General features: G+C 52.2%; 1 protein-coding gene across 1 annotated transcript; it reads left to right on the forward strand.

The window, feature by feature from the left end:
• Nucleotides 1-721: 721 nt before the first annotated feature.
• Nucleotides 722-26,875, forward strand: DUOX2 (dual oxidase 2). Its single transcript, XM_064721799.1, has 34 exons — nt 722-922; nt 4,508-4,591; nt 5,295-5,378; nt 7,944-8,108; nt 10,188-10,375; nt 11,407-11,608; nt 12,127-12,293; nt 12,376-12,436; nt 12,927-13,023; nt 13,905-13,992; nt 14,334-14,436; nt 14,573-14,736; nt 15,153-15,319; nt 15,456-15,574; nt 16,352-16,489; nt 17,107-17,220; nt 17,797-17,999; nt 18,194-18,379; nt 18,799-19,024; nt 19,624-19,717; nt 19,877-20,052; nt 20,676-20,745; nt 21,175-21,270; nt 22,022-22,200; nt 22,803-23,033; nt 23,261-23,360; nt 23,479-23,528; nt 23,766-23,893; nt 24,104-24,257; nt 24,377-24,609; nt 24,904-25,062; nt 25,261-25,416; nt 25,516-25,644; nt 26,058-26,875. Exons 2-34 carry the CDS (start codon nt 4,528-4,530, stop codon nt 26,178-26,180), a joined length of 4,614 nt encoding a protein of 1,537 aa, XP_064577869.1. The 5' UTR covers nt 722-922; nt 4,508-4,527; the 3' UTR covers nt 26,181-26,875.
• The last annotated feature ends 74 nt before the right edge of the window (nt 26,876-26,949 follow it).

Below are 26,949 nucleotides of genomic sequence, written 5' to 3' on the forward strand. Positions count from 1 at the left end.
GCATTTTTGCAGTTCTTTGGCACTTTTTGCAGCTTTAAGTAGAAAAGTGATGCCTACAGTTCACAGTGGGAGAAACTGAACTTGTTGCACCTTGTGAAACATCCTCCACTCTGAAGCTGTGACCGTGGAGGGGACCTGGGAGTCCCTCTGTCACAGTATATGGAGGGGAGAAAAAATGACAACATCTTCAAGGAAGGATTAGCAGTTCAGCAGAAACAGACAAGTTAATCTTATCTTTTAAAATAATCTGGTTCTGGAGGATAGAAAGATGAAGGAGGCAGAAAGTTTGCCCAAACCCCAGAAGTTTCTCCTTACAGAATCTCCATTTCCCTGCTCCAGAGTCAATCAGGATAAAAGGATTTTTTTTGGAAGTGCTCAGCCGAAACACTCATGGTGGCAGAGCAAGCAGCAATCCTAGCTGGGACTGACAACAATCCTAGCTGGGTTGCTCGGGGCTGCAGATTGGTATTTTCCATTGGAAAAAAAAGAATCCTGTACCCTAGAAACTGAAACATCAGAACTGCAACTCCCAGCGGGGGAAAGAGGGGCGAGGAGGGAACCTGGCTGCGCTTTCCTGCCCCTGTAACAGGATGGAATAGAAGGAACCGAGGGTTAGTGCAGGTGGAAGCATCCTCCCCAGGCAGCCCCCCGCAACAGGGGCCGGGGTGGGGGTGCCGCCCCCTCCCTCCACATACCTGTTCCTCCTCCTCCTCCTCTTCCTCCTGCTGCTGCTGCTGTTCTTGCGGGCGGCTCCGTCCCGCTCGGCGCTCTTATAGGGCGCGGGCCGTATGTAACCCGCGGAGCGCCCGCCCCAGCGCACTGCCGCCGCCCGCAGCACTCCCGGTGAGGCCGCAGCGGCACCGGGGACACCGGGGGACAGGACAGCGGCACCGGGGGGACAGCGGCACACCGGGGACACGCGGTAACTGCCCGGGAGGGGGTCGGGATGGAGGGCACACGCGTTGGGGAAAGGGAGGTGCAGCGGCTCGGGGGTCAGGGACACTCGCGGTCCCTGCGTGTGTCTGAGGCCGTGGTGTCCGCGCTTGGGAGGATGTCTGAGGGGCCGGGGCCACGCGTGTCCCTGCCTGGGGTCGGGATCGAGCCCACACGTGTCCCTGCCTGTCTGCGGGACCGGGACCAAGCCCAGGAGTGTCCCTGCCTGTCTGAGGGACCAGGGTCACGCTTGTCCCTGCCTGCCTGCGGGGTCGGCACCGCGCGTTCCCGCCTGTGTGGGAGCTGCGGCGCCGGGAGCGCGCCCGACCCCTCCGGGCCCGCGCACGCTGCGACCTGCGGGGCTGGGGCTGTCACCTGCTGCAGGGGACAGGGGCTGGGGCTGTCACTTCTGAGGGGGCAGGGCATGGGATTGTCACTTTTAGAGGGGACAGGGGCTGGAGCTACTCCTCCCCACATCCCGCTGTGGGGACTCGCTGCGATGGGGCCGTGCCCAGGGGATGGAAGGGTCGGGAGGTGTCCCCGTGTCCCGAGGGCTCCGGGTGATGTGTGAGTGAGCACGGTGAAATGGAGCCCCGGGGATGGAGGTGTCGGGCCGTGTCCCCATGTCCCGAGGCTTTGGGTGAAGTGTGAGCGAGCACGGTGAGCTGGAGCCCCGGGGATGGAAGGGTTCCCATGTCCCCGTGTCCCGAAGGCTCTGGGTGATTTGTGAGCACGGTGAGCTAAAGGTTCCCATGTCCCCATGTTCCGAGGCTCTGGGTGGTGTGTGAGTGAGCACGGTGAGATGGAGCCCGGGGGATGAAGGGGTCGGGCCGTGTCCCCGTGTCCCAAGGGCTCCGGGTGAAGGGCGAGCACCGTGAGCCGGAGCCGTGCGTGGCCGCGCCTGCAGGGTGCGGTGGAGCCCCGCACATCCATCCCTGGCGCTCAGGGAGCAGGCACGGCACAGATCAGGTGGGACAGGAGGTCCTTGCTCTGTGGGAAGCTGTGTTTGCACTGACACATGGTTTTTGGAGGGGTGTGAAGCTCCAGGCTCTGACAGGACACAGGGATCCTCTCTGATGGGAGAAGACAAGTTGAATTTCACGGGATGCAGAAGGAGGGAGTTAGTTTCCAAAGGTGGCACAGGGAATCTCTGGAAAAGCAGAGTTTGGAGGGCTCATCATTACAATATTTCTGGGAAGCTTGACAAGGCTGTGGAAATAATCCAAATTTGCCAAGCTTTCCCTCAGCAAGCTGCACCAGGGGCTTCCAAGGCCAGTCTGTGAGATGGCCACTGTGACTGTATTACACTGGCCACGATCCAGACTGGAAAACCTCCAGAGGCTTGGATTGATAAGGCATAAGATAACTAGATTTGAATTCCTGGGTGTAAGGAGATAAAGGATTCATGAGAACTGGCATGTTATCTCATGACTTGGGACAAGAGTCATTCCCATACCTGAGGACAAGGGAGGGGTGCTCAGTGACAGAAGGGATTTTAAAACACTTGTTGTGCTAGAACTCTGTGAGAAGACCCAGAGGGAAAGGGGAGATGTGTTGTTATAGGACATGGAAGAACACATGTGCACACCGCTGTTCTCAAGGTGAAGAAAAAAGGGAAGTTTATTTTCTTACTCTAACATTTATAGTTTTCTAAGAGTGAGAGTGGATTGGAGGGTGACAGTGCCACCTCTCCAATGACACTGGACAGACTAACAGTCTGTCAACTCTCTCCTCCGCTATAAAGGAATGCAAAAGAATGAGTTATTTGCAGAAAGTGTGTAAGAAAGTTCATTATAAGAATGCCAACATCAGAGGGCTTAGAAAAATCTCAAAAAACAGAGGGAGAGAGATGATGTGTGCTGTGGCTGTGGTGATGTGCTTTGAGCCTTGGCCCTGCTCTGTCTCCTGAGTCACCTTCAGACCTTGCTCTGGGGAAGGGGGCAGCTGCACATTTGGAGTCAGGTGGAGATAAATCCAGCTCTGCCCGATAAATCCAGCTGTGCCCGATAAATGCAGCTGTGTCTGATGAATCCAGCTGTGTCTCTGGGATCTCCCTTTCTGCAGCACAGGGGGCTGTGTGGACCTTTCTGCACAAGTCCCCAACTCTGTCCCCTCTAAGGGAAGGAGCTTTCAGGCAGGACAGTCCCAGTCCCATGGTGACAGCACTCTGTGCCCATCCTGCCAGAGGCCACAGGCACCTCCTTGTGTCACTGTGAGCCAAACCTCCCTGTTCTTTGTGCAGAATGGGGCTCACAGAGCCTCTGGTGCAGCCCAGCAGCTGCACAGAATAAATCCCACATCCCCCAGACCATGCTCAGCACAGGATGGAAAGGATGGAAGAGCTGTGGTGATGGCCAAGGAGCATGGAAATGTCACTTCTTGAGACACAACTTGTTTTCTAGTGCAAAAAACCAAAAGTACAGGGATTTTTGGCAGATGTAACCACAGGTTACATGCTCTGCTCACAGCCTGGTAATGAGTGTTTAAATTGATGGATGTAATCAATGTGAGTGCAAATGGTAATATTTAAGTCTCAGAACACTTTGTTTTCCAAGCAGACAGTTCAACATGAACTCATGTTTTGCAGTTTGCACCACTGCGAGTTACAGGTGAAAAATCCCTGCTGCAATTCTCAGTAAATGAAATATAAAACCTACAGAGCTGCTGGAAATGTGTAAGCCTTCCCAAAACCAGATTTTATTTAAGTTTTAATTAAATTAATGAAAAAAAGTTAAAAATTAGAAACATCAATTTGGATGTGACAGAGTGGTGTAGGAAAAGCTGAAACCTGTGTGTTGCTGCATCTCCTGGCAGCACAGCTCTTCTGAAACAGTGCTGATCTTTGGGTACACACTGAACCAGGGACAAAGAGCCATATTTAGAGGAAAACCCTGTCTTGGAGTTAAGTTCAGGTTTGGCATTTCTGTGCATGGAAAGCCAGTGGTGGGTGGAATTGTCACATTTGTGACTCTAAGTCACTTCACAATTCAGAACTGGGAATCCCTCTCTTCTTCCAGGTGTTGCCTGGGATTTTAAATGCTCAGTTCCCACTGGTGAAATCTGCTCTGGATCCAGGGTTTTTGTGGAAAGGGAGGTGGTAAAGCATTATGAGAAAGGCTGGTCAGGAGGGATGGCCATCAGGTCAGCTCAGAGGGGATCAGGTTGTCCTGTCTGCAGGACTCACACACTCTGGGATGTCTGACTGTGTGCTGAGGCTGTTCCATCATGTTCACAGCTGGATTTGCTTGGATGGGTCAATGCAGGGGGAATTTCCAGCTGCAATGTGCCTGTCTCTGTGAAGAAGGGCTTTCTGTGATAGAGCAGATGGTGAGCTGTGGGTCTGAACTGACACACAAGGCAGGAACACTGGTCCTGCTCCAGCAGAACCTTCCCAAGGTGGTGGGGTCTCACACAACTCCTGCCAACTCCCCAGAGCCAGGCACTGCTGATGGATGATGGCAGCAGGGGGGTCTTACCCAGCAGCACAAACCACAACAAAGAGTTGGGATTTGCTCTTTCCACATTTCTGGGAAGAGCCCGCCTGCATCTCCCTCCCTCTCATTTCCATTTGCAGGTCGCTGCTTCCAAGGGCTGATGGAACCTGCAGCAGCGATGCTGAGCTTGGTGGTGGCTCTGGTGGGAACATGGACCTTGGGGGGTGAGTGTGATATTTGGGATGGGGAACCCAAGGGGAGATCCTATGTGGTTGATGCCCCTCATGGGAATTTCCTCTGAGCCACAGGACATCATTTCAGAGTACCCTGCTCTTGTGGAGGTGTCTCTGCCCAGGGTGAATGGAACCAGGTGGAGTTTATGGTCCCTTCCAACACAAATTCCATCAATTCTGTGATGCAGCTTGTGAGGAGATAAGAAAAAAATTGGAGCAAAGTGCAGGTGGAGGGACTGCCCCATGGCAGCTGAGCACGCAGCTTGTTGGCTGGAGCTGGAAGTCTTTGCTAGTATTAGCAAAATAAAAAGTAAAAGTAATAAAAATTAACATGAAGGAAATAAGGCTGATGCAAAAGTGTCAAGTATTTCCTTGACTCCCATGGACTTTGTAGGGGTCAGAAGTAAGGAGAGGTTTCTGACCCAGTGAGACAGAAGGAGTAAAGGAATGTCTTTTGGGATTAGACTGGTGGTGGCCACAAATTCATCTGGGGACATCGGGATCACAAGCACGAGTTTCTAATTTTAGCTATTGTCCCTCAAAAGGAGTGCAAAACTTGTCTGCAAACCTGCATAACTGGGAAGTCTCAGAAAGAATATGGGAAAAAAAAATCCCAATATAAATATAATCCTCTAGTGCTGATGCATTCATGCCTTTTCCTTGCTGCTGCTGAGGTGGGTTCTGTGTGTTGCAGGAGCCCAGGAGAGCATCTCGTGGGAGGTGCAGCGCTACGATGGCTGGTACAACAACCTGCTGCACCACAGCCACGGCTCTGTGGGTGAGTGCCAGGGGTGCCAGGGTGGCATGGGCACCGTGAGCTGCCCCCTGGGCACTGGGCTTCCTGACAATCTACAGGGCTTGCTGGTGTTGGATCAGCCCCAGAGCAAAGCTTTGTGCCTTTGTGAGATAGCTCAGAATAGACCCAGCCCTTTTCAGCAGGTGTTTCTGTGGTGGTCAGGGATCCCAGAGCTGGAAAAAAAAAACATCTTTAGCCAAAATCAGCACGCAGTTCAACAGGGATCCAACACAAGGCAGAAGAGCTCATGGTCCAGGCGTGTGATGGTGTTCACAGGGGTTCTTGGATGAGGTAAGAGAAGATCTGACCCCATGTTTCAGAAGGCTTGATTTATTATTTTATTAAATATATTACACTAAAATTATACTAAAAGAAGAGAAGAAAAGGATCTCATCAGAAGGCTAGCTAAGAATAGAATAAGAAAGAATGATAACAAAGGTTTGTGTCTCAGACTCTCTGTCTGAGCCAGCTGACTGTGATTGGCCATTAATTAGAAACAAGCACATAAGACCAATCACAGATGCACCTGTTGCATTCCACAGCAGCAGATAACCAATGTTTACATTTTGTTACTGAGGCCTCCCAGCTTCTCAGGAGGAAAAATCCTATGGAAAGGATTTTTCATAAAAGTTGTCTGTGACACAGGCATGCTGAACCTTTGATTTTCTGCCCTACAGAGAAGTGATACCATGTGCTGGGAGAGGCATTTGGGATTTCCCTGTGCCATTGGTGAACTGTTTCCTCATGCTACAGCCATGGGCTCAACTCTAGATGTCCCTGAGCCAGGGGCCAGGACAGATCAGGCAGGATCTTACTTAAAACACTGAAGATTCTGAATCCTCATTTCTGGCAGGTTGGTCACTGCTCTGGTGACACACTGGCTCTCCCACACGACATGTGTGTCACCAGCCTTTAGTAACACCAAAGCCTGACAGGAAAAACCAGCCCTGACAGACCAGGTCTTCTTCTTCTAGAGTAGACAGATCAGACTTTAACTTTTGGAAACCAATATGCGGAAACTAAGCCACAAACTAGGGCAGGAATTCAGGATTTCCCCCAGTTCTTGGGAGCTCCAGTAAATGGTGACAAGGCTTTTAAAAGCAGTGAGAAATGACCAGGAGGCCTCTGGGCCTTTCAGTTTTGGGACCAGCAGTGTGCACAAAATCAGGGTGTTTCTCTCTCATCTTCACACTTGTCTCTGGCTGTTCCCTTTCCCATTCCCTGTGGTGCTGAAAAACACCACACTTCTGTAGGATTACACTGTTAATATGGGACAGCTCAACAGCACTCCAGTTACCCACTGGAGCACCATCCCAGACCTTCAGGAGGCAGCAGGGAAGCACAGGGACAAGAGAAGGACAACTGGAAGAGAGGAGGGTCTCTCCTGGATTTAAGTGTACTGATTCCACTGTTGCAAGCAGTTTTGGGTGATGCCACCAAACCTTGCATGTTCTTGGCCACTCTGAGAACCCACCCTGTAACAGACATCTTTTATGGAAAATCCTTTCCTTAGGATTTTTCCTCCTGAGAAGCTGACAGGCCTCAGGAACAAAATGTAAACAATGGTTATCTGCTGCTGTGGAATGCAACAGCTGCATCTGTGATTGGTCTCATGTTGGTTGTTTCTAATTAATGGCCAATCACAGTCAGCTGGCTTGGACTCTCTGTTCGAGACACAAACTTTTGTTATCATTCTTTATTATTTTATTCTTAGCCAGCCTTCTGATGAAATCCTTTCTTCTACTCTTTTAGTATAGTTTTAATATAATATATGATGCTGGCAAGGGGGGCTATTTACAGACTATGAACGAGACAAGGCTGCTATGGAAAGCGCCTTGAGCTGTTTATTTTTCAGCATCAGCCTCATTATGACAATGGGAAGACACTGGCAGCTCACAATCCAGGCAGCAGGCCAAAAAACTTAATGTTACAACTTACTTTATAAGCTTCTTGATCAATCACACAGAGCAAAAGCATATTGACAGTGGTTCTATCCAATCACCACAAGCACACATACCTTTAGTTAAAACAACGCTTGTATTTAGAATATAATACCTGCTTGTAAGCTTTAAAACACAATGCACAGAGCTCCATTATTAAGCTTTAACCTTCCTAATATCTTGCTAGATAAACTTTTCTGTAGCTTAGAGAGCTATTCAGACAAGCATTAATACACAGGCCATTGTCCTATTTGCCCTTGCTTTTCTACAGTTTAAATAATTTTTCTGCTGACCTAACTCATGGCTGCTGCTTTAGCTCTGCTCACAGTTCTGCTGTGTCTTAGGCCTGGCTTTTGCAGCTTTCCCCAAAACCCTCTAATTTTGTGGATTCCCACAATTTATATCATAAAACAATAAATCAAGCCTTCTAAAACATGGAGTCAGATCTTCATCTCTTCTCTCATCCTCAGACCCCTGCAAACACGGTCACACCACGCTGTGCTCTCGCTGTCCTCTGGCCCCTGAACGCACATCCACGTGTCCTGCCATGGCTGGGCAGCACAGGACCCACGTTAACCAATCTCCCCTGTGTGTTTTGGTGCTGCAGGAGCCAGGCTGCTGCGTCTGCTGCCGGCACATTTCGCGGACGGCGTGTACCAGGCGCTGCAGGAGCCCCGCGTGCCCAACGCGCGCCAGCTGAGCACCGCCCTGGCACGGGGCGCCTCGGGGCTGCCCTCCCGCAGGAACAACACCGTGCTCGCCGTCTTCTTTGGTAAGACCCTGCTGGGGAAGGTGAAACGGGAAAGCCTTATCAATACGATTGCCTGGCAAAAGATTTTGAGAATATGGAAACTATAAGCGAGATGGAAGGGAAAGCAAGCTTTGAGATCCTTCAGTTACTGAACAACTGGAAAACAATGGTGTGGCCGGCTGAAGGTATCCCCTTTTGATGGAACAACACCCTCTGCTTGCAGACAGGCCCAAGGGTCCGAGCAGACCCTACAGCTTGGCAGAAGGGGTCCAAAGAGGAGTTTTTAGGGTTTAAAATGTAACACAGTATGGTAATGTAATGATTCTTATAGGCTGTATGGAAATGCTATAGGATTTGTATCTTGTACTAGATTGGTTAGTGAGAATCAGAATGTTCAACACAGAAGAAGATTTATGGTATAACAGGAACTTCGCTCACTTACTTTTCTATGCTCTTGCCTCTTGTCTCTTAGCTATTTTACTCTCTTATGCTTTTACTCTCTCACCCTCTCATCCCCTCTACCCCCTCTCTTCTCTCAGGCCTGCTCTGAGCTGTGGCTGGCAGCTCCCAGCAGGGCCCTGCACCCAGGCCCTTTGCAATAAACCTCAAATTCCAAGACCAGAAGAAGATTTATTGTATTGTAACGGGAACCTCACCCTGTGATGCTCTCTTTTACTCTCTCATTCTCTCTTTACCACTCTCTTTATCTCTCTTTCCCTCTTTGGGGCCTGCTCTGAGCTGTGGCTGGCAGCTCCCAGCAGGGCCCTGCACCCAGGCCCTTTGCAATAAACCCCAAGTTCCATGACCTGGCTGCAGAGATCTCTTGTCTCCATCCGTCCCGACTGTGCAACCCCCCCATCAATCCTACGAGACCCCACATCCACTGCAAAAATGGTGGTTTGGGTGAAAAAAAGTTGGTTTGTCACACTCCCAAGGCCGTGCATTGGAGCACTCCTCACCCAGCACTCCACAGCAGACCCACTTGTGGATATCAGATCCACAGATACTTGTGGATATCATACTCCTTGGATATTGTCAGAACCCAGGACATCCCTCTGGCTGTCCTGGATGGCTCAAGCCCCTGCCAGGGGGCTCAGAGACCTTGGCACAGACCCCAAGGCACCTGTGCCTTTGATTTTGACCCACAGAAAAAATTACCAAACTAATATGAGGATTTACAAGCCACAAAAGGTTAAGTAAAATGATAGTTAGTTTGTCACAGGGTGGAAAAGTAGAATTTTGGGGTTTTTAGAATGAGGGCTCGGGGTCCCAAGATGGAGGAATTTGGGTGTGCCTTGGCCTTTTTTCTCCTTCTTCCTAGCCTCCATCTTCTGGGTGATGTTGGCACTTTTGGATTGGTTTAGTGTAGAAGCTCACTGTCTAACACGGGTTATAGGTATTGGGAAATTACTCTAAATAAAGTACACAAAGTTTTTAGTATAAAAGATAACTGAAGGCGGTCAGTGTGCCTCAACCCAACCTGCCGGACAGACCTCAGCAGGCCAGAGAAAGAATGTTGTAGATAACAGAGAATAAACAACCTTGAAAACCAGGACAGAAGAATCCCAGCTCCTTTTTTAGTTGCCAGGCTGGGAAAGGAGACTCTCTGACACATCTGGGAGTTATCCTGACCACAGAGACCCCCAAGAGGATATGACTTCACCACAGCACTGTCTGGCTAGGAGAGATCATGTGGGTTTTTGGTGACCTTTGCCAGGTGACCCAAGTGCTGATATTTGTCATTTGGGAACTTCCTCATTTCTTTTAGCAGTGGAGTTGCCCCACGGCGAAAACACCAGACAGGTGTGATAAGAGCCATGCTGGGCTAAATTGCTGCAAGCTGGAGCAGCTTTTTCAGTCTCCCAGGAGCTCAGTGGGGTCTTAGCTCTCCAGGCCTGGAGGTGTTTGTCTCTGGGGAATCATGGAACCCCAGAATGTGTGGGTTGGAAGGGATCTCAGTGGTTGTTTTGTTCAAGAGGGCCAGGTTCCTTCCAGCCCTGTCCAGCCTGGCCTGGGTCACCCTGGCTGCTCATGGTGGTGCCCCCAGCCTGCCCACAGCTGTCCTGCTCCAGCTGCTGACCAGGCTTTGGTGTCTGCCAGGTTTCCACGTGCTCCTGGACATCCTGGACACAGAGAAGCCCGGCTGCCCTGCTGAGTTCCTCAACATCCACATCCCCTCTGGAGACCCCGTGTTTGACCCTGCTGGCACTGGAGACGTGGTCCTGCCCTTCCAGCGCGTCCGCTGGGCAGCAGAGACGGGACAGAGCCCCAACAGCCCCCGGGAGCAGGTGGGTGTGCTCTCCTCTGTCTTTGCTTTTCATCCAAATTCTTCTTCACCCACCATTGGGGTCAGTAACACTCAATATAATTTACAAAAATAACTGATAGCACTACTACATCCCTAAAAATACACATCTCTCAAGCATTTAAACCAACTAAATGAACCCCAAAGTCAACTTCCAGTTTCACATTGAGCAATGCTAGTGATTGCCCAGAGTCAAAGCATTTCCCGAATGAAGAAAAGGTAATTAGGTCAGTCAATTATTGCACGTTGTTTTAGGCACCAAGTTCTGTCTTTAATAATGTATCACAAAGGTGAGCTGGCCCTGCCACAAAGATGTGGTGCTTCCCTGAAATTTCAGTCATTTTGGAAAATAAATCCAGGTTTTCCCCCAGTTTCTCTGGATTTTGCTGTTCTGCTTGTGTTCTCCAGATTTCTTTCATGCTGGAGATCTCCCCAGCCAAAATCACCAAAGTGAAACACCCCCCTAAACCTTTCAGGTGACAAATCCTGAAGAGACCGATTTAGCAAGTCATGTTCTTATCAACATTTAAAAGCTTAAAAAATTGGAAACTCCAGCATGTTTTCAGAATAAAAAGTATGTTTCCATGCAAACATTTGGCAGGGGAAATGTTCAACATACTTCCACGATAGTGGGTTTTCCTACTGTGAAATCAGAGGGGAAAGCTCTGGTGTTCCCAGTTTCCCCAGAGATGGGTTTAGTCCCCTTCCAGCCTACATGGGAGGGATGTCTCTACAGATGTCTGCTTCTGGGCATAGCCAAAATAACTGGGGAAAAAACAATCCCAAATGTAATTTTGAAAAGCTTGTACCTGGTTACTTCTTCTACCTGGCACTAACTCCTGGGATTTGCATAGAGATTGTATTTGCTTCCTGAGAGCTCTGGTTAAAATGAGGTTAAAACAGACTGCTTTGCAAGAGCAAAAGAGGCAGACTGGGGCTTTCCAGACCTCTTTTTTACACCTTTCCAGTGAAACCCTGTGCCCTGTTAATGCCTCTTCCCTGTGCCTGCCCTAGACCAACGGGGTGACGGGCTGGCTGGATGGCAGCTCCATCTACGGCCCCTCTCACTCCTGGAGCGATGCCCTGAGGAGCTTCCAGGGGGGACAGCTGGCAGCAGGGCCCAACGGGAGCCTCCCCAGGCAGACAGACGGGAGGGTGCCCATGTGGAAGGCTCTGGATCCATCCACGGGACAGGGCGGTCCCCAAGGGATCTACGGTAAGGGGGGCATCCCAATGGTTCCTCATCCCTGCAGGGAGCAGGGGTCCCTGGAGCTGAGCCCAGGAAAGGGGAAAGGGCAGAAGATGCAGGATTTGTGGATCAGGGGGGCTGTGGCAGGTTCCCAAGGGGTGGGAGATTTGAGCCCCAGCAGGACACACCAGGAGCTCCAGAGGCCACACACCCTGGTGGCAATGTCAGAGAGCAGCTCTGATCCCAGCTGAACTCTGGGGAAAGGGGCTGCTGCTGACACAAACCCACCCAGCTTGCTTGGAGCTCCTCACCTGCCCAACGTTTGGTCATGCTGGGGGCCTGGTGCTGCTGCTCACCTGCCCAGGTTGCTGCTCTGGCTGGGGAGATGGAAGGGTGAGGGGACAAGGGACACTGGGCTGGGGGTGCTCCTCCAGGGACAGGGGGACACTGGGCTGGACCCACGGGGCTGGGGGTGCTCCTACAGCCACGAGCAAAGCTAGACCCAGCGGTGACACCCCCAGTGATGGTCGTGGTGGCTCTTGCAGACCTGGGGAGTGCCTGGGGGAATGAGAGCCCCTTCCTGCAGGCCGAGAGCATCGCCTGGTTCCGCTACCACAACCACGTGGCCGCAGCCCTGGCCCAGCAGCATCCTGCCTGGTCTGATGAGGATCTCTTCCAGCACGCCCGCAAGAGGGTCATCGCCACCTTCCAGGTGAGGGCTGGCACCCCCCAGCTCTGCTGGGACCCCCAGGATCTTGCCTGGTTCTGGCCCTGACCCATTTCCCTGTTCCTAGAGCATCGTTCTGTACGAGTGGCTGCCGACCCTGCTGGGCACACAGGTCCCCGAGTACCAAGGTGAGGGTGGGCAGAGCAGGGCTGGGAGCAGGGGAGGGGACAGGGGAGCTGGTGGGTGGGGAGGGACAGGGGACTTGGCCCCTTTTCCCTCCAGCCTGACAGTGTTCACAGGGGTCTTATGTTGAGGGAAGAGACTAGGATCTGATTTTATGTTTCAAAAGGCTTGGTTTACTGTTTTATTATATATATTACATTAAAACTGTACTAAAAGAATAGAAGAGAAGGTTTCATCAGAAGGCTGGGTAAGCTAATAATAGAAAGGAAGGAATGATAACAAAGGTTTGTGACTCTGCTCTGTGTCCAAGCCAGCTGGCTGTGATTGGCCATTAATTAGAAACAACCACATGAGACCAAACACAGATGCACCTGCTGCATTCCACAGCAGCAGATAATCAATGTTTACATTTTGTTCCTGAGGCCTCCCAGCTTCTCAGGAGGAAAAATCCTAAGGAAAGGATTTTTCATAAACAGATGCCACACTCCCCCACAGGTTACCAGCAGCACCTGGACCCCAGCCTCTCCCCTGAATTTGTGGCAGCTGCCAGGCAATTCCTGGCCACCATGGTGCCTCCAGGAGTTTACAAGAGGTAGGAGCAGCCTGGTGGGACCATGGGACTGTGTGAGGGGAGGGGATGCCCAAGCTGGGCTGGTGACTGGGAATGGTCTTTGTTGGGGAAGATGAAAGAAAGCCTTATAAATATGGTTGTCTAGCAAAAGACTTTGAGAATATAGAAACCATAAGCAAAATTAAAATGAAAGCAAGCTTTGAGATACCTTACTTACTGAACAACTAAAAAAATATAGTGTGACTAGCTAAAAGTAATCCCTTTTTAATAAAACAATACCCTCTGCTTGCAACCAAGTCCAAAAGTCAGAGCAGACCCTACTAACTTAGCAAAAAAAGTCCAAAGAGTAATTTTTTAAATTTAAAATGTAACATAATATAGTAATGTAATAATTCTTATGAAGTGTATGTAAATACGATAAAATTTATATATTGTACTGAATGAGTTAGTAAAAATTAGAATATTCAACACAAAAAAAAGATTTATTGTATTGCAATAATAAATACAATAAATCTTTTATCCTCCTTTACTCTTTCTCTCTCTCCCTCGTCTTCTTTACCACTCTTCTCTCGGGCCTGCTCCGAGCTGTGGCTGGCAGCTCCAAGCAGGGCCCTGCACCCACAACTTTACAATAAATCCCAAATTCCACAACCTAACCTCAAAAATCTCTCATCGCCATCTGTCCCAACCATCCAACCTCACTGTCACTCCTACAGATGCTCTCTGTCCCTTCCCCATGTTTTAGCTGAGACAGCCCAGCCCTGGCAGCTGCAGGCACCCCTGGCTCAGGGCTGTGGGCTCAATCCTTCTCTGTTCTTCCAGGGACACCAGGGACAGGTTCAATCCTTCTCTGTTCTTCCAGGGACACCAGGGGCAGGTTCAATCCTTCTCTGTTTTTCCAGGGACACCAGGTGCAGGTTCCAGAACGTGTCTGCCTCTGGTGCCTTGTTCCCAGCAGTGAGGCTCTGCAACAGCTACTGGAGCAGAGAGGTACAGGGTGGGGATCATGGGGTCCCCTGGGGATGTGGCAGGCTGGCCAGGGGGCCTCACCCCTTGCTCTGGGTTATGGGGCACTCCACAGGGGTCTGTGAGGGAAATTGGGTGCAGAGCATGACAGCCAGACAAGGGGTGAGGGGTCCTCCCCATCCAGCATCCCCAGCCTTCTGCTGTGTCAGGCTCAGGCCTCGAGGTTGAGCTGATGTGGAGAAAATGAGCCTGGAACGGGGTCCCTGATTCCCCTACACCCCTGGGGGCACCAGTTCAGGGTTGTGGGGCTGCTTTCTGTCCTCCCTTGTGCAAGAGGAATAATTTGCTCTTCCCATGCCTATCAGAGCCCCGGGCTGCAGCAGGCAGAGGATGTGGACGAGCTCCTGCTGGGGATGAGCTCCCAGATAGCAGAGCAGGAGGACAACATTGTGGTGGAGGATTTGCAAGGTCTGTACTGCAGCTGTGCTGGGGCAGGGTGGGGAGCAGGTGCCATTGCCTCCTTTATCAGCACCCAGCCACACAGCTCAGCCTCTTTAAAGGAGGTGCAGAGAGCTAGAGACACACAGAGCATGTGCCCCCACAGATTTCTGGTATGGACCCTTGAAGTACTCCCGCACTGACTTCGTGGCCAGCTGGATCCAGAGAGGGAGGGACTTTGGCCTGCCCACCTACAACCAAGCCCGGCAGCATTTTGGGTTGGAACCTCTCCAAAACTGGTCAAGCCTTGCCCCACACCTGGAGCCACAGGTAACAGGGCAAGGAATGTGTGTGGGCCAAAGGGGGATGGATTGTTCCAGGCAGGAACTCAATTCTGCAGCTTCATAGGAAGAGGGAGATCAGTGCATGTCCTGATTTTCACGCCTGCAGGGGGTAACTGTGTAATTTCCTGGCATGAATAAACAATCCTGTCCCAGTGCTACACTCCCATGCCAACAGGCACTCTGCACCTCCTAGAGCTGATGTGCCCTGGGAGTGATGCTCAGCTGCTCAAGTTCAAGCCATGGGCTCCAGGCTGTGTGAGGCTCAGCACCCTCCCAGCCCACAGATGCGTGTGATGCCTGGGAAATGCACATTCCTTACACCTCCCGAGGCTTGCCAACACTTTATGGTGCCCTGGCAGAACTCCCTGTGCTCACGGATGTGTGCTGGGGGTTTCTCACCAGGTCCTGCAGAAGGTTGCTGCCCTGTATGGCAACAACCTGGCTGGGCTGGAGCTGCTCCCTGGAGGCATGCTGGAGGCTGATGGCTCCCTCTTCTCCACCATCATCCTGGAACAGTTCCTGCGCCTGCGTGACGGTGACAGGTTTTGGTTCGAAAACACCAAGAATGGGTAATGGCCTTGTCCCTGTCTGGGAGCTGCTCTGTAAGCCCCAGTAACTCATGAAAACTGGAGGAAAAAGCATCCTCCAGCTTCCTCAGTTCCCTCCTGCTGCTGCTCTGTGACAACCACTTGTTGTTTTCCCCAGGCTGTTCACAGAGGAGGAGATCAGGGAGATCCGTAACACCACCTTCCACGACGTGCTGACTTCTGTCACCTCTGCCAAACCCACAGACCTCCAGCCCCACGTGTTCATGTGGAGACAGGGTGAGTGCACCCTGCAATGGGGTAGCACAGGGAGGGAATGGCTCCTGCAAGGCAGAAAGGGGAACAGAGCCACCCCAGTGACACAGCTGGTGAGTAAATGGCATAGGGAACACATCAGGTTTGGAGTTTCTCAAGCCTCACACCTGCTATGACCCTAAACCAGCAAAATGGGCACAAAATGCAGGGGTTGCTTGTGAGCAAGATGTTGATACACAGTGTAGATGTTGAAGGAGGGCTGTAGTGCAGGCAGGCATGATCCCAAGGGAAAAATGCATATTACTGTTTGGCAAAATAGTACCACCACCAACCCCACCCTCTTGGAATATTGCCACACCTTCCCATTTATTGGAAGCATTACCTTTGGGCAACATTCCAGACCTTGCAAGGTGCTTTCATTCCCATGGTGTATGTTCCTTGTAGTCACACCAGGAGGACTTCCTGCAGCATCCAGATGAGTGCAGGCTCTGAGCCCCAGATTGCTGTGGCCCAGGGTCTTGCTCAGCCCATCCCAACAGGAGAGGGGATGGTGCTGAACTTGCAGAGCCCTTGAGTCCAGTTCTGTGCTTGGTTTGCTGTGGCAGGCAAAAGTTGAACCCAAACCCAAAGGCTGTCCCCAAGATGTGGAGTTTAAATCAAGCCCCCCAATTCTGCACTGCTGGGTCGCTCAGCCATGGTCCCCATCAACATCTTCATGCAGAGGCTCCTGGGGGGATGCAGGTGGGCTGGGTACAAGGTCAGTGACATTCACACATTCACAGCCTGTTTTCCCTCTTGCAGGGGACCCGTGCCCCCAGCCCCAGCAGCTGACAGCTCAACTCCTGGCCAACTGCACGCCCATGATGGTGCTGGACTACTTTGCAGGCAGTGGCGCGGGCTTCGGCATCATCATCGTTGTCCTCTGCTGCCTGCCCCTGGGTTTGTCATCCTGTTCCCTCTTCCTGTCACTGTCCTCCTCTTCCACCTCTCCCCCAGAGAAAGGGGCTGAGTGCCCATGCACAGAGCACCTCCCAGCAGGAGCTGCTGAGTCCTGGTCTCTGCTGGGGGGCTTGAGCTGGCAGGGTCCTTGGGCACCAGGAGGGAGCCAAGGGGGGAAGGAGCTCTGTGATCTCTCATGTGTGACCATGTTCACAGGGGTCTGAGGATGGGGGAGGAGACGAGAATTGGACTTTATGTTTTAGAAGGCTTGATTTATTATTTTATTATATATATTACATTAAAACTATACTAAAAGAATAGAAGGAAAGATTTCATCAGAAGGCTGGCTAAGAATAGAATAGAAAAGAATGATAACAAAAGCTCTGTCTCAGACTCTCTGTCCAAGCCAGCTGGGCTGTGATTGGTCATTAATTACAAACATCCAACATGGGCCAATCACAGATGCACCTGTTGCATTCCACAGCAGCAGATAATCATTGTTTGCATTTTGTTCCTGAGGCCTGTCGGCTTCTCAGGAGGGGGAAAAATCTTAAAGAAAGGATTTTTCACAAAAGATGTCTGTGACACTCATGCCCCTTTCTCCCCTGTGTCCCCAGTGACTCTGTTTGTGGCCTGGGTGGTTGCTGCTCTGCGCAGGAGGGATTTCCAGAAGCTGCAGAGGAAGCAGGGCACCAGCGTGCGCAGGGAGGTGTCTGGCGAGGCCGTGTGTGGTGAGTGGCACTGCCAGCCCTGCGGTGGCATCTGCTGCTGCTGCTGCAGCCAGGGCACTCTCTGAGGCAGGGCTGGGCCTGGGGCTTGTACCCACGTGGGATGTAAGGAGGAACAGTTTACCCAGGAGCAGAGTCAGGCAGTGGGACAGGGAGCCCAGAGAGCTTGGTAGCCCATCCTACCCAAGGCCTGACCAGATACAGCACTGAGCAGCCTGACCTGTGGCTGGTCCTGCTCTGGGCAGGAGGTTGGGCAAGATTCCCTTCCAACCTAGGTCATCCTGTGCCCCAATTCCAATCTTCCCCAGGCCCCACCTTGCCTGAAGGAAACCTGTGCAGAGCAATTGCACCAGTAGCTCCAGGACAGGGACAGCATCTCCTTGCTCTGCCTCCCTTCTCCATAGCCTGGACTCCTCCTGTGCCCATGTGCTTGAGCTATGCAGTTAGGAGATTAGGAGATATCATTATTCCTTTGAGATCTTCCTGGTCATAAAATCACTCCCAAACTGCCTCTCAGTGCAGGAGGTTCTGAGACGAGCAGGAACATTTCCAGCTGAGTCCTGTGCTCTCTCCCACCAGCCATGGAGTGGCATGGGCCCAAGGCAGACAGCTGTCCTGTCTACATTCAGCTCCAAGCTGACAAAGAGCTCAAAGTGCTGGACAGCAGAGGGTCTGTGCTGCGGAGCATCAACCTGAAAGCCCAGCCAAGGGTGGAGGTGATCCTCTCCAACAACAGAGGCAACAGAGCTCTGCTCCTGAAGAGCCCCAAGGAGTATGACCTGGTAAGTGCCATGGTGCCTGGGGGATGGCACCTTGCCCTGGGCCCTCCACAGTCCTCTGCACCACCCAGCTGGGGGCACTGGGAGCACTGTAAGGCCTTGGAGGGAGGTTGTGGCCTCCTGAGAACCACCAGGGCCAGCAAATACCATGGAGCTGAGCCTCTGGTGATCACAGCCAGTCCGTGGGCCCTTTGCAGGTGCTGCTCTTCAATGGGGAGGCCGAGAGGAGCATCTTTGTTGGGAAGCTCAGAGACTACTTGAAGGAGAGCAGCTTTGACCTGCATCTGTCTGAGATGAGGGAGCAGAACCTGATGAAACGGGCAGTCACCCAGGAGCAGAGAAAACAAATTCTAGAGACTTTCTTCAGGCACCTGTTTGCTCAGGTGTGTAGAGGTGTAGCAATCCCTGATGCATGGGGGAAGGTATTTCTGTATTGGTTAAACATGAACATCAGGGCTGGTGCTTTCGGGAAGAGCTCGTAAATCATACACAAGGAAGCTGCCAATGCTTCCAGTAAATACATTTTCCTCTGCAGAAGACAAAGGGAGATCTCCTGCAGTGACGCATGTGTCTAAAGTGGCAAAGAGACTATTGGGCAATGTAACAGCTCTCCAGAGTGGTCAGCCACATGGAGTGTGACAAGTCACATTGTGCAGGAGGGACACGGAACGTTCTCCATGGCATCTGCCATGAGTTTGGTGCCAGGGAGCCACCAGGCTTTGTGCAATAGGTCAGGAAGGAAACACCAGCCTTCTGCTCTGCCATCACTCACAGCATTTCTTTTGTGGGACACAACCTGCAGGTGCTGGAAATCGACAGATCCGATGCTGGGGAGCTCAGCTTTGAATCTTCACAGAAGGCAAGGGAATCCCTCACCTGTGAGCTGAGCAGGGCTGAGTTTGCTGAAGCCCTGGGGCTCAAGGAGCACTCCATGTTTGTGGAGTCCATGTTCTCCCTGGCTGACAAAGACGGCAATGGCTACATCTCCTTTCGGGAGTTCCTGGACATCTTGGTGGTCTTCATGAAAGGTGGGAGCTGGAGCTGGTTAATGCCCCTGTCTGCTGCCCTTGGACCTGTTTCTGGGCTCTGTCAGAGTGGAGGACATGATTCACACAGCAGGTCAACCTGTAGACACTGCTATAAGTTAAAAATTTCCTTCACTCAGGACAGCTTCAGCTTGGGTCATGGGGCATGACAACGTGAATGTGTTTTCTGGAAGATGGTTCGTGAGGGGAGCTGTCTTCCACCACCACAGACATGTCAGCCCTTTCTCCTAAAGGGACATCCTGTGCATCCCGTGCCTGGGAGGTCATGGCAACTGTGTCTGATATCTGATTCTCTGTAAATGACCACTGGAATGATGGATTAACAGGTGGAGGTGTTGAATGTCAGATTCAATCAAAACAATTCCCAGGAAAATCATTGCTCTGCAAAAGCACACTTTGAAAAATAATGTACAAGAAAGAATGTGTGTCTACCCAATATTTACCTTGCACTTGAGAAAGTCAAGTGGAAGGGTGAGGCTCCACTGCTGCAGGGTCCAGACACTCAAAAACAACATATGAAATCATCTTTGTTGATGAAGATTGGATCTTCTTCTAACTTTGCCTCTTCCTCTCCCCACCAGGGTCCCCAGAGGAAAAGTCCAAGGTGATGTTCAGGATGTATGACACTGATGAGAATGGGTTCCTCTCCAAGGAGGAGTTTCTGAGGATGCTCAGGTACTCTCCTTCCTCTCTCCTACTGTTTTCACAATGTTTATAGACATGTCTTCAGCAGCAGCTCCCAGTTTCTGTGCACAAGGGCAACCAAGAGCCCATTTCTCCCATGAAACTGGCCTGGGACTCAGCTGGTGTTCCCATCTCTCCTCCTTGCTCCAGGTCCTTCATTGAGATCTCCAACAACTGCCTGTCAAGTGAGCAGGCAGAGCAGGTGACCGAGTCCATGTTCCGGGCCTCGGGCTTCCAGGACCGCGAGGAGCTGACGTGGGAGAATTTCCATTACATGCTGCGGGACCACGACAGCGAGCTGCGCCTCACCCAGCTCTGCGTCAGAGGTCAGTGGGCACTGGCACAGCCCAGCTCCTGCAAGGCTGCAGGCAATGGGCACCACCATTGCCTCTCAAATCCTGCCCCATCAGCATCCCCACACCAACTGCAGTAATGGGGCTTCAGCTTGTCACAGACATCTTTTATGAAAAATCCTTTCTTTAAGATTTTTCCTCCTGAGAAGCTGAGAGGCCTCAGGAACAGAATGTAAACATTGATTATCTGCTGCTGTGGAATGCAATAGGGGATCTTTGATTGGTCTCGTGTGGTTGTTTCTAATTAATGGCCAATCACAGTCAGCTGGCTCAGACAGAGAGTCTGAGCCACAAGCCTTTGTTATCATTCCTTCTTTTTCTATTCTTAGCCAGCCTTCTGATGAAATCCTTTCTTCTATTCTTTTAGTATAGTTTTTAATATAATATACATCATAAAATTATAAATCAAGCCTTCTGAAACACGGAGTCAGATCCTCATCTCTTCCCTCATCCAAGAACCCCTGTGAACAGTCACATCAGCTGTTGCTTCATGTGTGATGTTTGGGCCAGTTCACAGCTTTTCCCTGCCCACAGGAGATTCCTAAACTTTGTCTTGCACCTTCTGAATGGCTGTTTGTCATTTTGTCTCCTCAAAGGTATCCCTGAGGTCTCCAAGCAAAATCTGCGCAACTGTGTCTCCTTCATAAAAAAGAACGAGCCAAAAGGGTAAGCTCCCTTCCTTAGTGGCACTGTGGCTATTCCTTCTCTTCCTGGTGGCTCACATCTGTCCTCCACCCCAAGCCTTCCAACAAATGCTCCCACCAGATGTTGGAGCTCCCAGAGCTGGGGAAGGGGTGGGAAGTGCATGCTGCAGGGGGCTGCCATCCCCCTCCCCAGGCACAGCCAGAAGGGGGAATTGCCTCCTGCAGAGCCCTCTGTGCGGGGATGGGAGTCCTGCATAGCCCTTCAGATGGAAGTGTTATCTTGGAGTGAATCCAGACTGTGTGCAAGTGGAGTTAATGCAGGCAGGCTTGCAGGAAAGAGCTGGACATGTCCCCAGCTGAGCCTGAGATGGGAAGTGGAGAAAAGGGGAAAATGTCAGCAAGCACTTCTAGCAAATAGAACTCTGGGCTAGACACAGCTCTATTTCCACAGAATCATCTCAGAGGAGAAGACAGACCCAAACCTGGACACTGTGAGTCACTACATGGAGCGAAAAGGCCAAGAACTGAGGAAGAGACCAGGAAGAAAGTGAGTCCCCTCCCCAGCTGTGCTTTTGGGGCTTGGGCTTGTCCTGTTTGCTGCTTCTCACACCTCCATGTCAGACTGGGTAGCCCTCTAGTCAAATGTCACTGCTCCAAGGAGGCACTCACTCATTGGCCAAGGAGCTACAGAAAGAATCCCATCTTGGCAGGACAGTGCCATAGCTGAGTCTGGGCGATGCGCCTCTACAAAAAAACCCAAAAAACTTCAAACAGATGAAGTGGCCAACTCCAGAGGTTGGAATAGTGTCTTTCAGAGAGGGGTTTTGTCTGACAGTTCCCACCTGTGCTCCTCCTGGTTCACCTGGGCTGCCTGCAAGAGCTGCAGGAGAGAATTTGTCCTCCCTGCTGTGGCAGCAGCAAGTATTTCTTGGAAGCAAGTGTTTCAAGGCAGCAGTTCAGCTGCTGTTATTGTTGGCCATAATATCTTGGATCGCCTTAATTGCACCAATTAAGGAAGTTCCCCTTCTCCAGAGATTTTTTTGATGGCTGAATAGTACTATGAAATTTACAGTTCTCATCTACAGTTTCATTTGTGAGTCATTGCCTCCACATTTACTACCAGCTTTTGAAGGCATTGCAGAGCAGGCTGACCTGAGATCACCCTCAGATGGTGTGTGCTCTGCAGGTCTCCCCTGTCGCTGATGTGACAGGGAAAAAAGGAATCCCAAACCTGGGCCCTGAGCCATTCCCTGCCGGGAAGACCTCAGGGTGACACCAGCACTCCTGCCATTTGCCAGGGCAAACCAGTACCAGCTGCGTCTGTACACGGAAGCGCGACGGAAGAAGTACGAGAGGAACAAAGTCCAGCAGAAGATCCAGGAGTTCAAGCGCTTCGTTGAGAATTACCGACGCCACATCGTCTGTGTCACCCTTTTCTCTGCCATCACTGCTGGTGTCTTTGCTGAGAGAGCCTACTGTGAGTGCCCACCCTGCCCTGCTGAGGGGCACGGGCTGCCTGCCTCGGCGCTGGTGGATGTCCTGGGGCAACCCAAGGGACTTGCCTAGCACAGCTTGATGGGGACTTGCCCGGCACAACTGTGGGCAACAGGGTCAGTCCTCCCCTGGACTGAGATCTCTGGAAGGGTCTGGTCTGCTCTGTGTGCCCATGAGATGGCTGCAGACAGCCAGCTTCCCTGACCCATCTCCTCCAGCCTAACAAGCCCATTTCCCTCAGCCTTTCCCTTACATAGACATAGCTCTGTGATGTCCTGCTGCCCCCACCCAACCTGGTGGTCTCCACTGGACTCATTCCAGTTTATGGACACTTCTTATATTGGATTCCCCATCTGAGGCGACAGTCCCAATGTGCAGATTACCAGGTGGACATTCTCCTCCCTGGATCTCCAAGGACACCCTATCATCCAGCAGTTCTGGGTCATTGTGCCCCTTTCCCCACACAAACCCACCCCTGGTGTCCTGTTTTTGGTGGAGCCACGCAGGTGACTGTCCCCTTGCTGCAGGGAGGGTGATGTCCCTCAGTGCTGGGCACACGACACCCCCTCCGCTCTCTCTCCCCAGACTACGCCTTCGCATCCCCCAGCACTGGAATTGCACAGACCACCTTTGTGGGGATCATCATCTCCCGGGGTTCAGCTGCCTCCATCTCCTTCATGTACTCCTACATCCTGCTCACCATGTGCCGCAACCTCATCACCGTCCTGCGGGAGACCTTCCTCAATCACTACATCCCCTTTGACGCCGCCGTCGACTTCCACCGCTGGGTTGCCATGGCAGCCCTGATTTTCTCAGGTGGGTGGGCTGCTGGGGCATTGCCACCCACCAGCACAGGACCAGCCCATCACCCCATGGCAGGACCAGAGACAGAAGCTAGAAGGCCTTGCAGAGACATAGATGCCTTGCACTACAGAAAAGGAGTCCTCCGAGTCACTCCAGGTCCCAGGGGACATCATCAGAGTCTGACACATCTCCATCCACATCAACTGATGTTTCTTTCTCTATGTTTTTGTCTCTTACAGTGCTCCACACTGCAGGCCACGTAGTGAACGTCTACATCTTCTCAGTCACACCTCTCAGTGTGCTGTCCTGCCTTTTCTCCACTGTCTTTACAAATGATGGGTAGGTGGAATTTGAAGCAGAGTCCATTCAAGGGTGTCCTGGGCATGGACAGAAATGAAAATGGAAACCATTCGTTCATTCTGGTCACTCCATGGTGCAATCTCTTGTCCTTCTGCAGGTCACAGCTCCCACAGAAGTATTACTGGTGGTTCTTCCAAACTGTTCCAGGTGAGAATAGGTGGTTCTTCCAAACTATTCCAGGTCTGTCCTGGAATATTAGGACTATTACTAGTGGTTTGGAAGAACCACTATTACTGGATTACTGGTGATTCTTCCAAACTATTCCAGGTGGTTCTTCCAAACTATTCCAGGTCTATCCTAGCAGACAGACCTGCACACCTGTGTCCAGGATGGGCTGCCCTCTGCCCAGTCCAGTCAGAGCCCCTCTTAACTCTTCTCTCACAGGCATGACAGGAGTGCTGCTGCTCGTGGTCCTTGCTGTGATGTACGTGTTTGCCACACACCACTTCCGGCGCGTCAGCTTCCAGGGATTTTGGATCACTCACCACCTCTACATGCTGCTCTACATCCTGGTAAGGGTTGGGGCTGGAAGGGAGGGATGGCGGTGCCCGTGCACTGCAAGCCTGTAGGTGAATTCAGTGCAGCTGATGAGATGGAATAGCTTGGGGTAGTCCCAAGGGAGATGGTAGCCCCACTCCTGGCTCCCCATTGCTGTTGAACTGCCACCAAATCATCCCTGGGCTGATGACTCGCCTTGCTAAAGGGTTCTGCTCCCTGCCCAGGTCATCATCCATGGCAGCTACGCACTGATCCAGCAGCCCCGTTTCCACATCTACTTCATCATCCCAGCCCTCATCTACAGCGCAGACAAGCTATACAGCCTGAGCAGAAAGAAGGTGGAGATCAGTGTGGTGAAAGCCGAGCTCCTGCCCTCAGGTACCACGACATCCCTGCCCATCCAGCACCAGCCCAGCTCAGGCTCCCTGCAAGAGCATCAGGGGCTGCAGCGCTGCAGGAGCATCAACCCCTCAACATCTCCAACAACCTGCCCACAGGTGTCACCCACCTGCAGTTCCAGCGGCCGCAGGACTTTGACTACAAGTCCGGGCAGTGGGTGCGCATCGCCTGCGTGGGGCTGGGCACCACGGAGTACCACCCGTTCACGCTGACCTCGGCCCCGCACGAAGACACGCTGAGCCTGCACATCCGCGCCGTGGGGCCCTGGACCACCCGCCTGCGCGAGCTCTACTCGCCCAAGAGCCTGGCCCTCCTCGGCACGCTGCCCAAGGTGAGCCCTGCTCAGCATGTCACCCTTGGGGACACCTAGACATCTGCCCAAGGTGAGCCCTGCTCAGCATGTCACCCTAGGGGACACCTAGACATCTGCCCAAGGTGAGCCCTGCTCAGCATGTCACCCTAGGGGACACCTAGACATCTGCCCAAGGTGAGCCCTGCCACCCATGGGGACGTCTAGACCAAGAGAGCATCTCAGCAATGGGTTGTGCCAAGCGTGAGGCACTCCTCCAGCCCTTCCAAGGCCTGGGCAAGCAGAGACTTCTGCTAACTGCTGTCTCCCTTCCAGCTCTACCTGGACGGGCCCTTTGGGGAGGGCCACCAGGAGTGGAACAAGTTTGAGGTGTCGGTGTTGGTGGGAGGAGGCATCGGGGTGACTCCCTTCGCATCCATTCTCAAGGACCTGGTCTTCAAGTCATCCATAAACTCCAAGCTGCTGTGTAAGAAGGTAAGAGTGTCTGAAAGACAAGTCCCCCTGGGAGGCTGGACTCGATGATCTCAGAGATCTTTTCCAACCTAACTGATTTGTGATTCTGAGATGCCTCCTGCTGCTGCTGGCCTCTTTGGGGGTAAAATCCTCTGTGGAGTCCATAGAGATTCATAAGGATGCTGGCCCCACTCTGGGCCTCATTCCAATGTGCTACAGATCTACTTCATCTGGGTGACGCGCACGCAGCGGCAGTTTGAGTGGCTGACAGACATCATCCGGGAGGTGGAGGAGTCAGACAAGAACGGCTTGGTCTCTGTGCACATCTACATCACACAGCTGGCCGAGAAGTTCGATCTGCGCACCACCATGCTGGTGAGCCTGGGCATCCAAGGGCGAGGGTGCCATGCCATGCCATGCCAGGCCATGCTGGGCTGTGCTGGGCCATCTGACGTGCACCAATCTCTCTTTCAGTACATCTGTGAGCGGCACTTCCAGAAGGTGCTGAACAAGAGCCTGTTCACGGGGCTGCGCTCCATCACCCACTTTGGGCGCCCTCCCTTCGTGCCCTTTTTCAGCTCGCTGCAGGAGGTGCACCCTGAGGTCAGTGTCCACCTGGGGACAGGAGGAGGTGCACCCACTGGCTATTGTGGAGGATTGGTCCCAACCTGTCCCCAAGGTCCTGGAGACCTCAGTGGCATCTGCACCAAGAACAGTGCAGAAGGGGAATGAATCCTGTTTTCCCTCTGGAGCCAGGCTGAGCTGCAGGAGTCAGCAATGCCCCACACCAGCCAAACACCCCCTGCTATTGCAGGGCCCCAGCTGCAACCTCTGACCTGAGCTGGGGGGTTCCCATCCTTCCTCCATGGCCCTGGCAGCTCCATGGGAATGTGACAACCTCCCCAAAAGCCTCTGGAGGCTGAGCAGCCATGCCCACAGCTGTCAGAGAGCAAGGGGGGCTGACTGTGGGGAGAGCTGGTGCTGCAGCCTGACCCTTTGGCTCCCTCCTTCCCCAGGTGCAGAAGATCGGGGTGTTCAGCTGCGGCCCGCCCGGGATGACAAAGAGTGTGGAGCAGGCGTGCCGGCACATGAACAAGAAGGACCAGACCTACTTTGCACATCACTATGAGAATTTCTGACCTTACCCCGCACTGTTCCACCCTCTGGCTGCAGCTGCATGATTTCACCCTAACACCTAGCAGCAATACTTCCAGCAGCCACAGTCCCAGGCACCTTCCCCAGGTGAAAGCCATCCAGAGCTGAGTGCAGGGATACTGAGACCCACACAGCAGAGATCTGTGTGCTAGTAAAGCTTTGCCATCCCAGCACTGCCCTACATGGCCCCAGTGAGAACCCCTGAGCCCTGCTACCATCCACACATCCCTGCAGCCCCACAGACAGGGGCATGCTGCTGTCCCAACCCAGTTAAACCCAGCTCTGCCCCCTTAATGGCACAGGACAGAGCTTCTGCTCTGCTGGGGGACTCAGGGAATGTTTCTGACCAGCTTTGGGGAGCAGCTTGGTGCCTGCACAACCTGGATTCACAGCACTTTGTTCCAAGACCCATGTGGTGAACAGATGGGGTGAGGAGCCAGCAAGCTCCCTGCTAGCCCTCTTTTTGAAACAGCTCTCCTCACACACTCTTCAGTGCCTGCTTGTTAACTCTCCAAGCCCTCCCTGGGTTTGCATAAGGCCTTAGCTGTGTTTGCATTGGCTTCTTCCAGCAGTGTCAGTCCTTCAGTCAGGTATCAGTTGTACTTGGTTAAGTAATGCCTGGCTTTGCATCACTGCTGCTTTTACAGGCTGTGGTTGAGCTCAAATAAAGCTGATTGAAGTCTTCAAACACTTTCTTGCCTCCTGTAGTTGGGTCTTGGTCTTGGGGCTGCTAGGAGTGTCTTGAGCTATTTA

Source organism: Zonotrichia leucophrys, chromosome 10, assembly GCF_028769735.1.
Source record: "Zonotrichia leucophrys gambelii isolate GWCS_2022_RI chromosome 10, RI_Zleu_2.0, whole genome shotgun sequence".
Lineage (NCBI taxonomy): Eukaryota > Metazoa > Chordata > Aves > Passeriformes > Passerellidae > Zonotrichia > Zonotrichia leucophrys.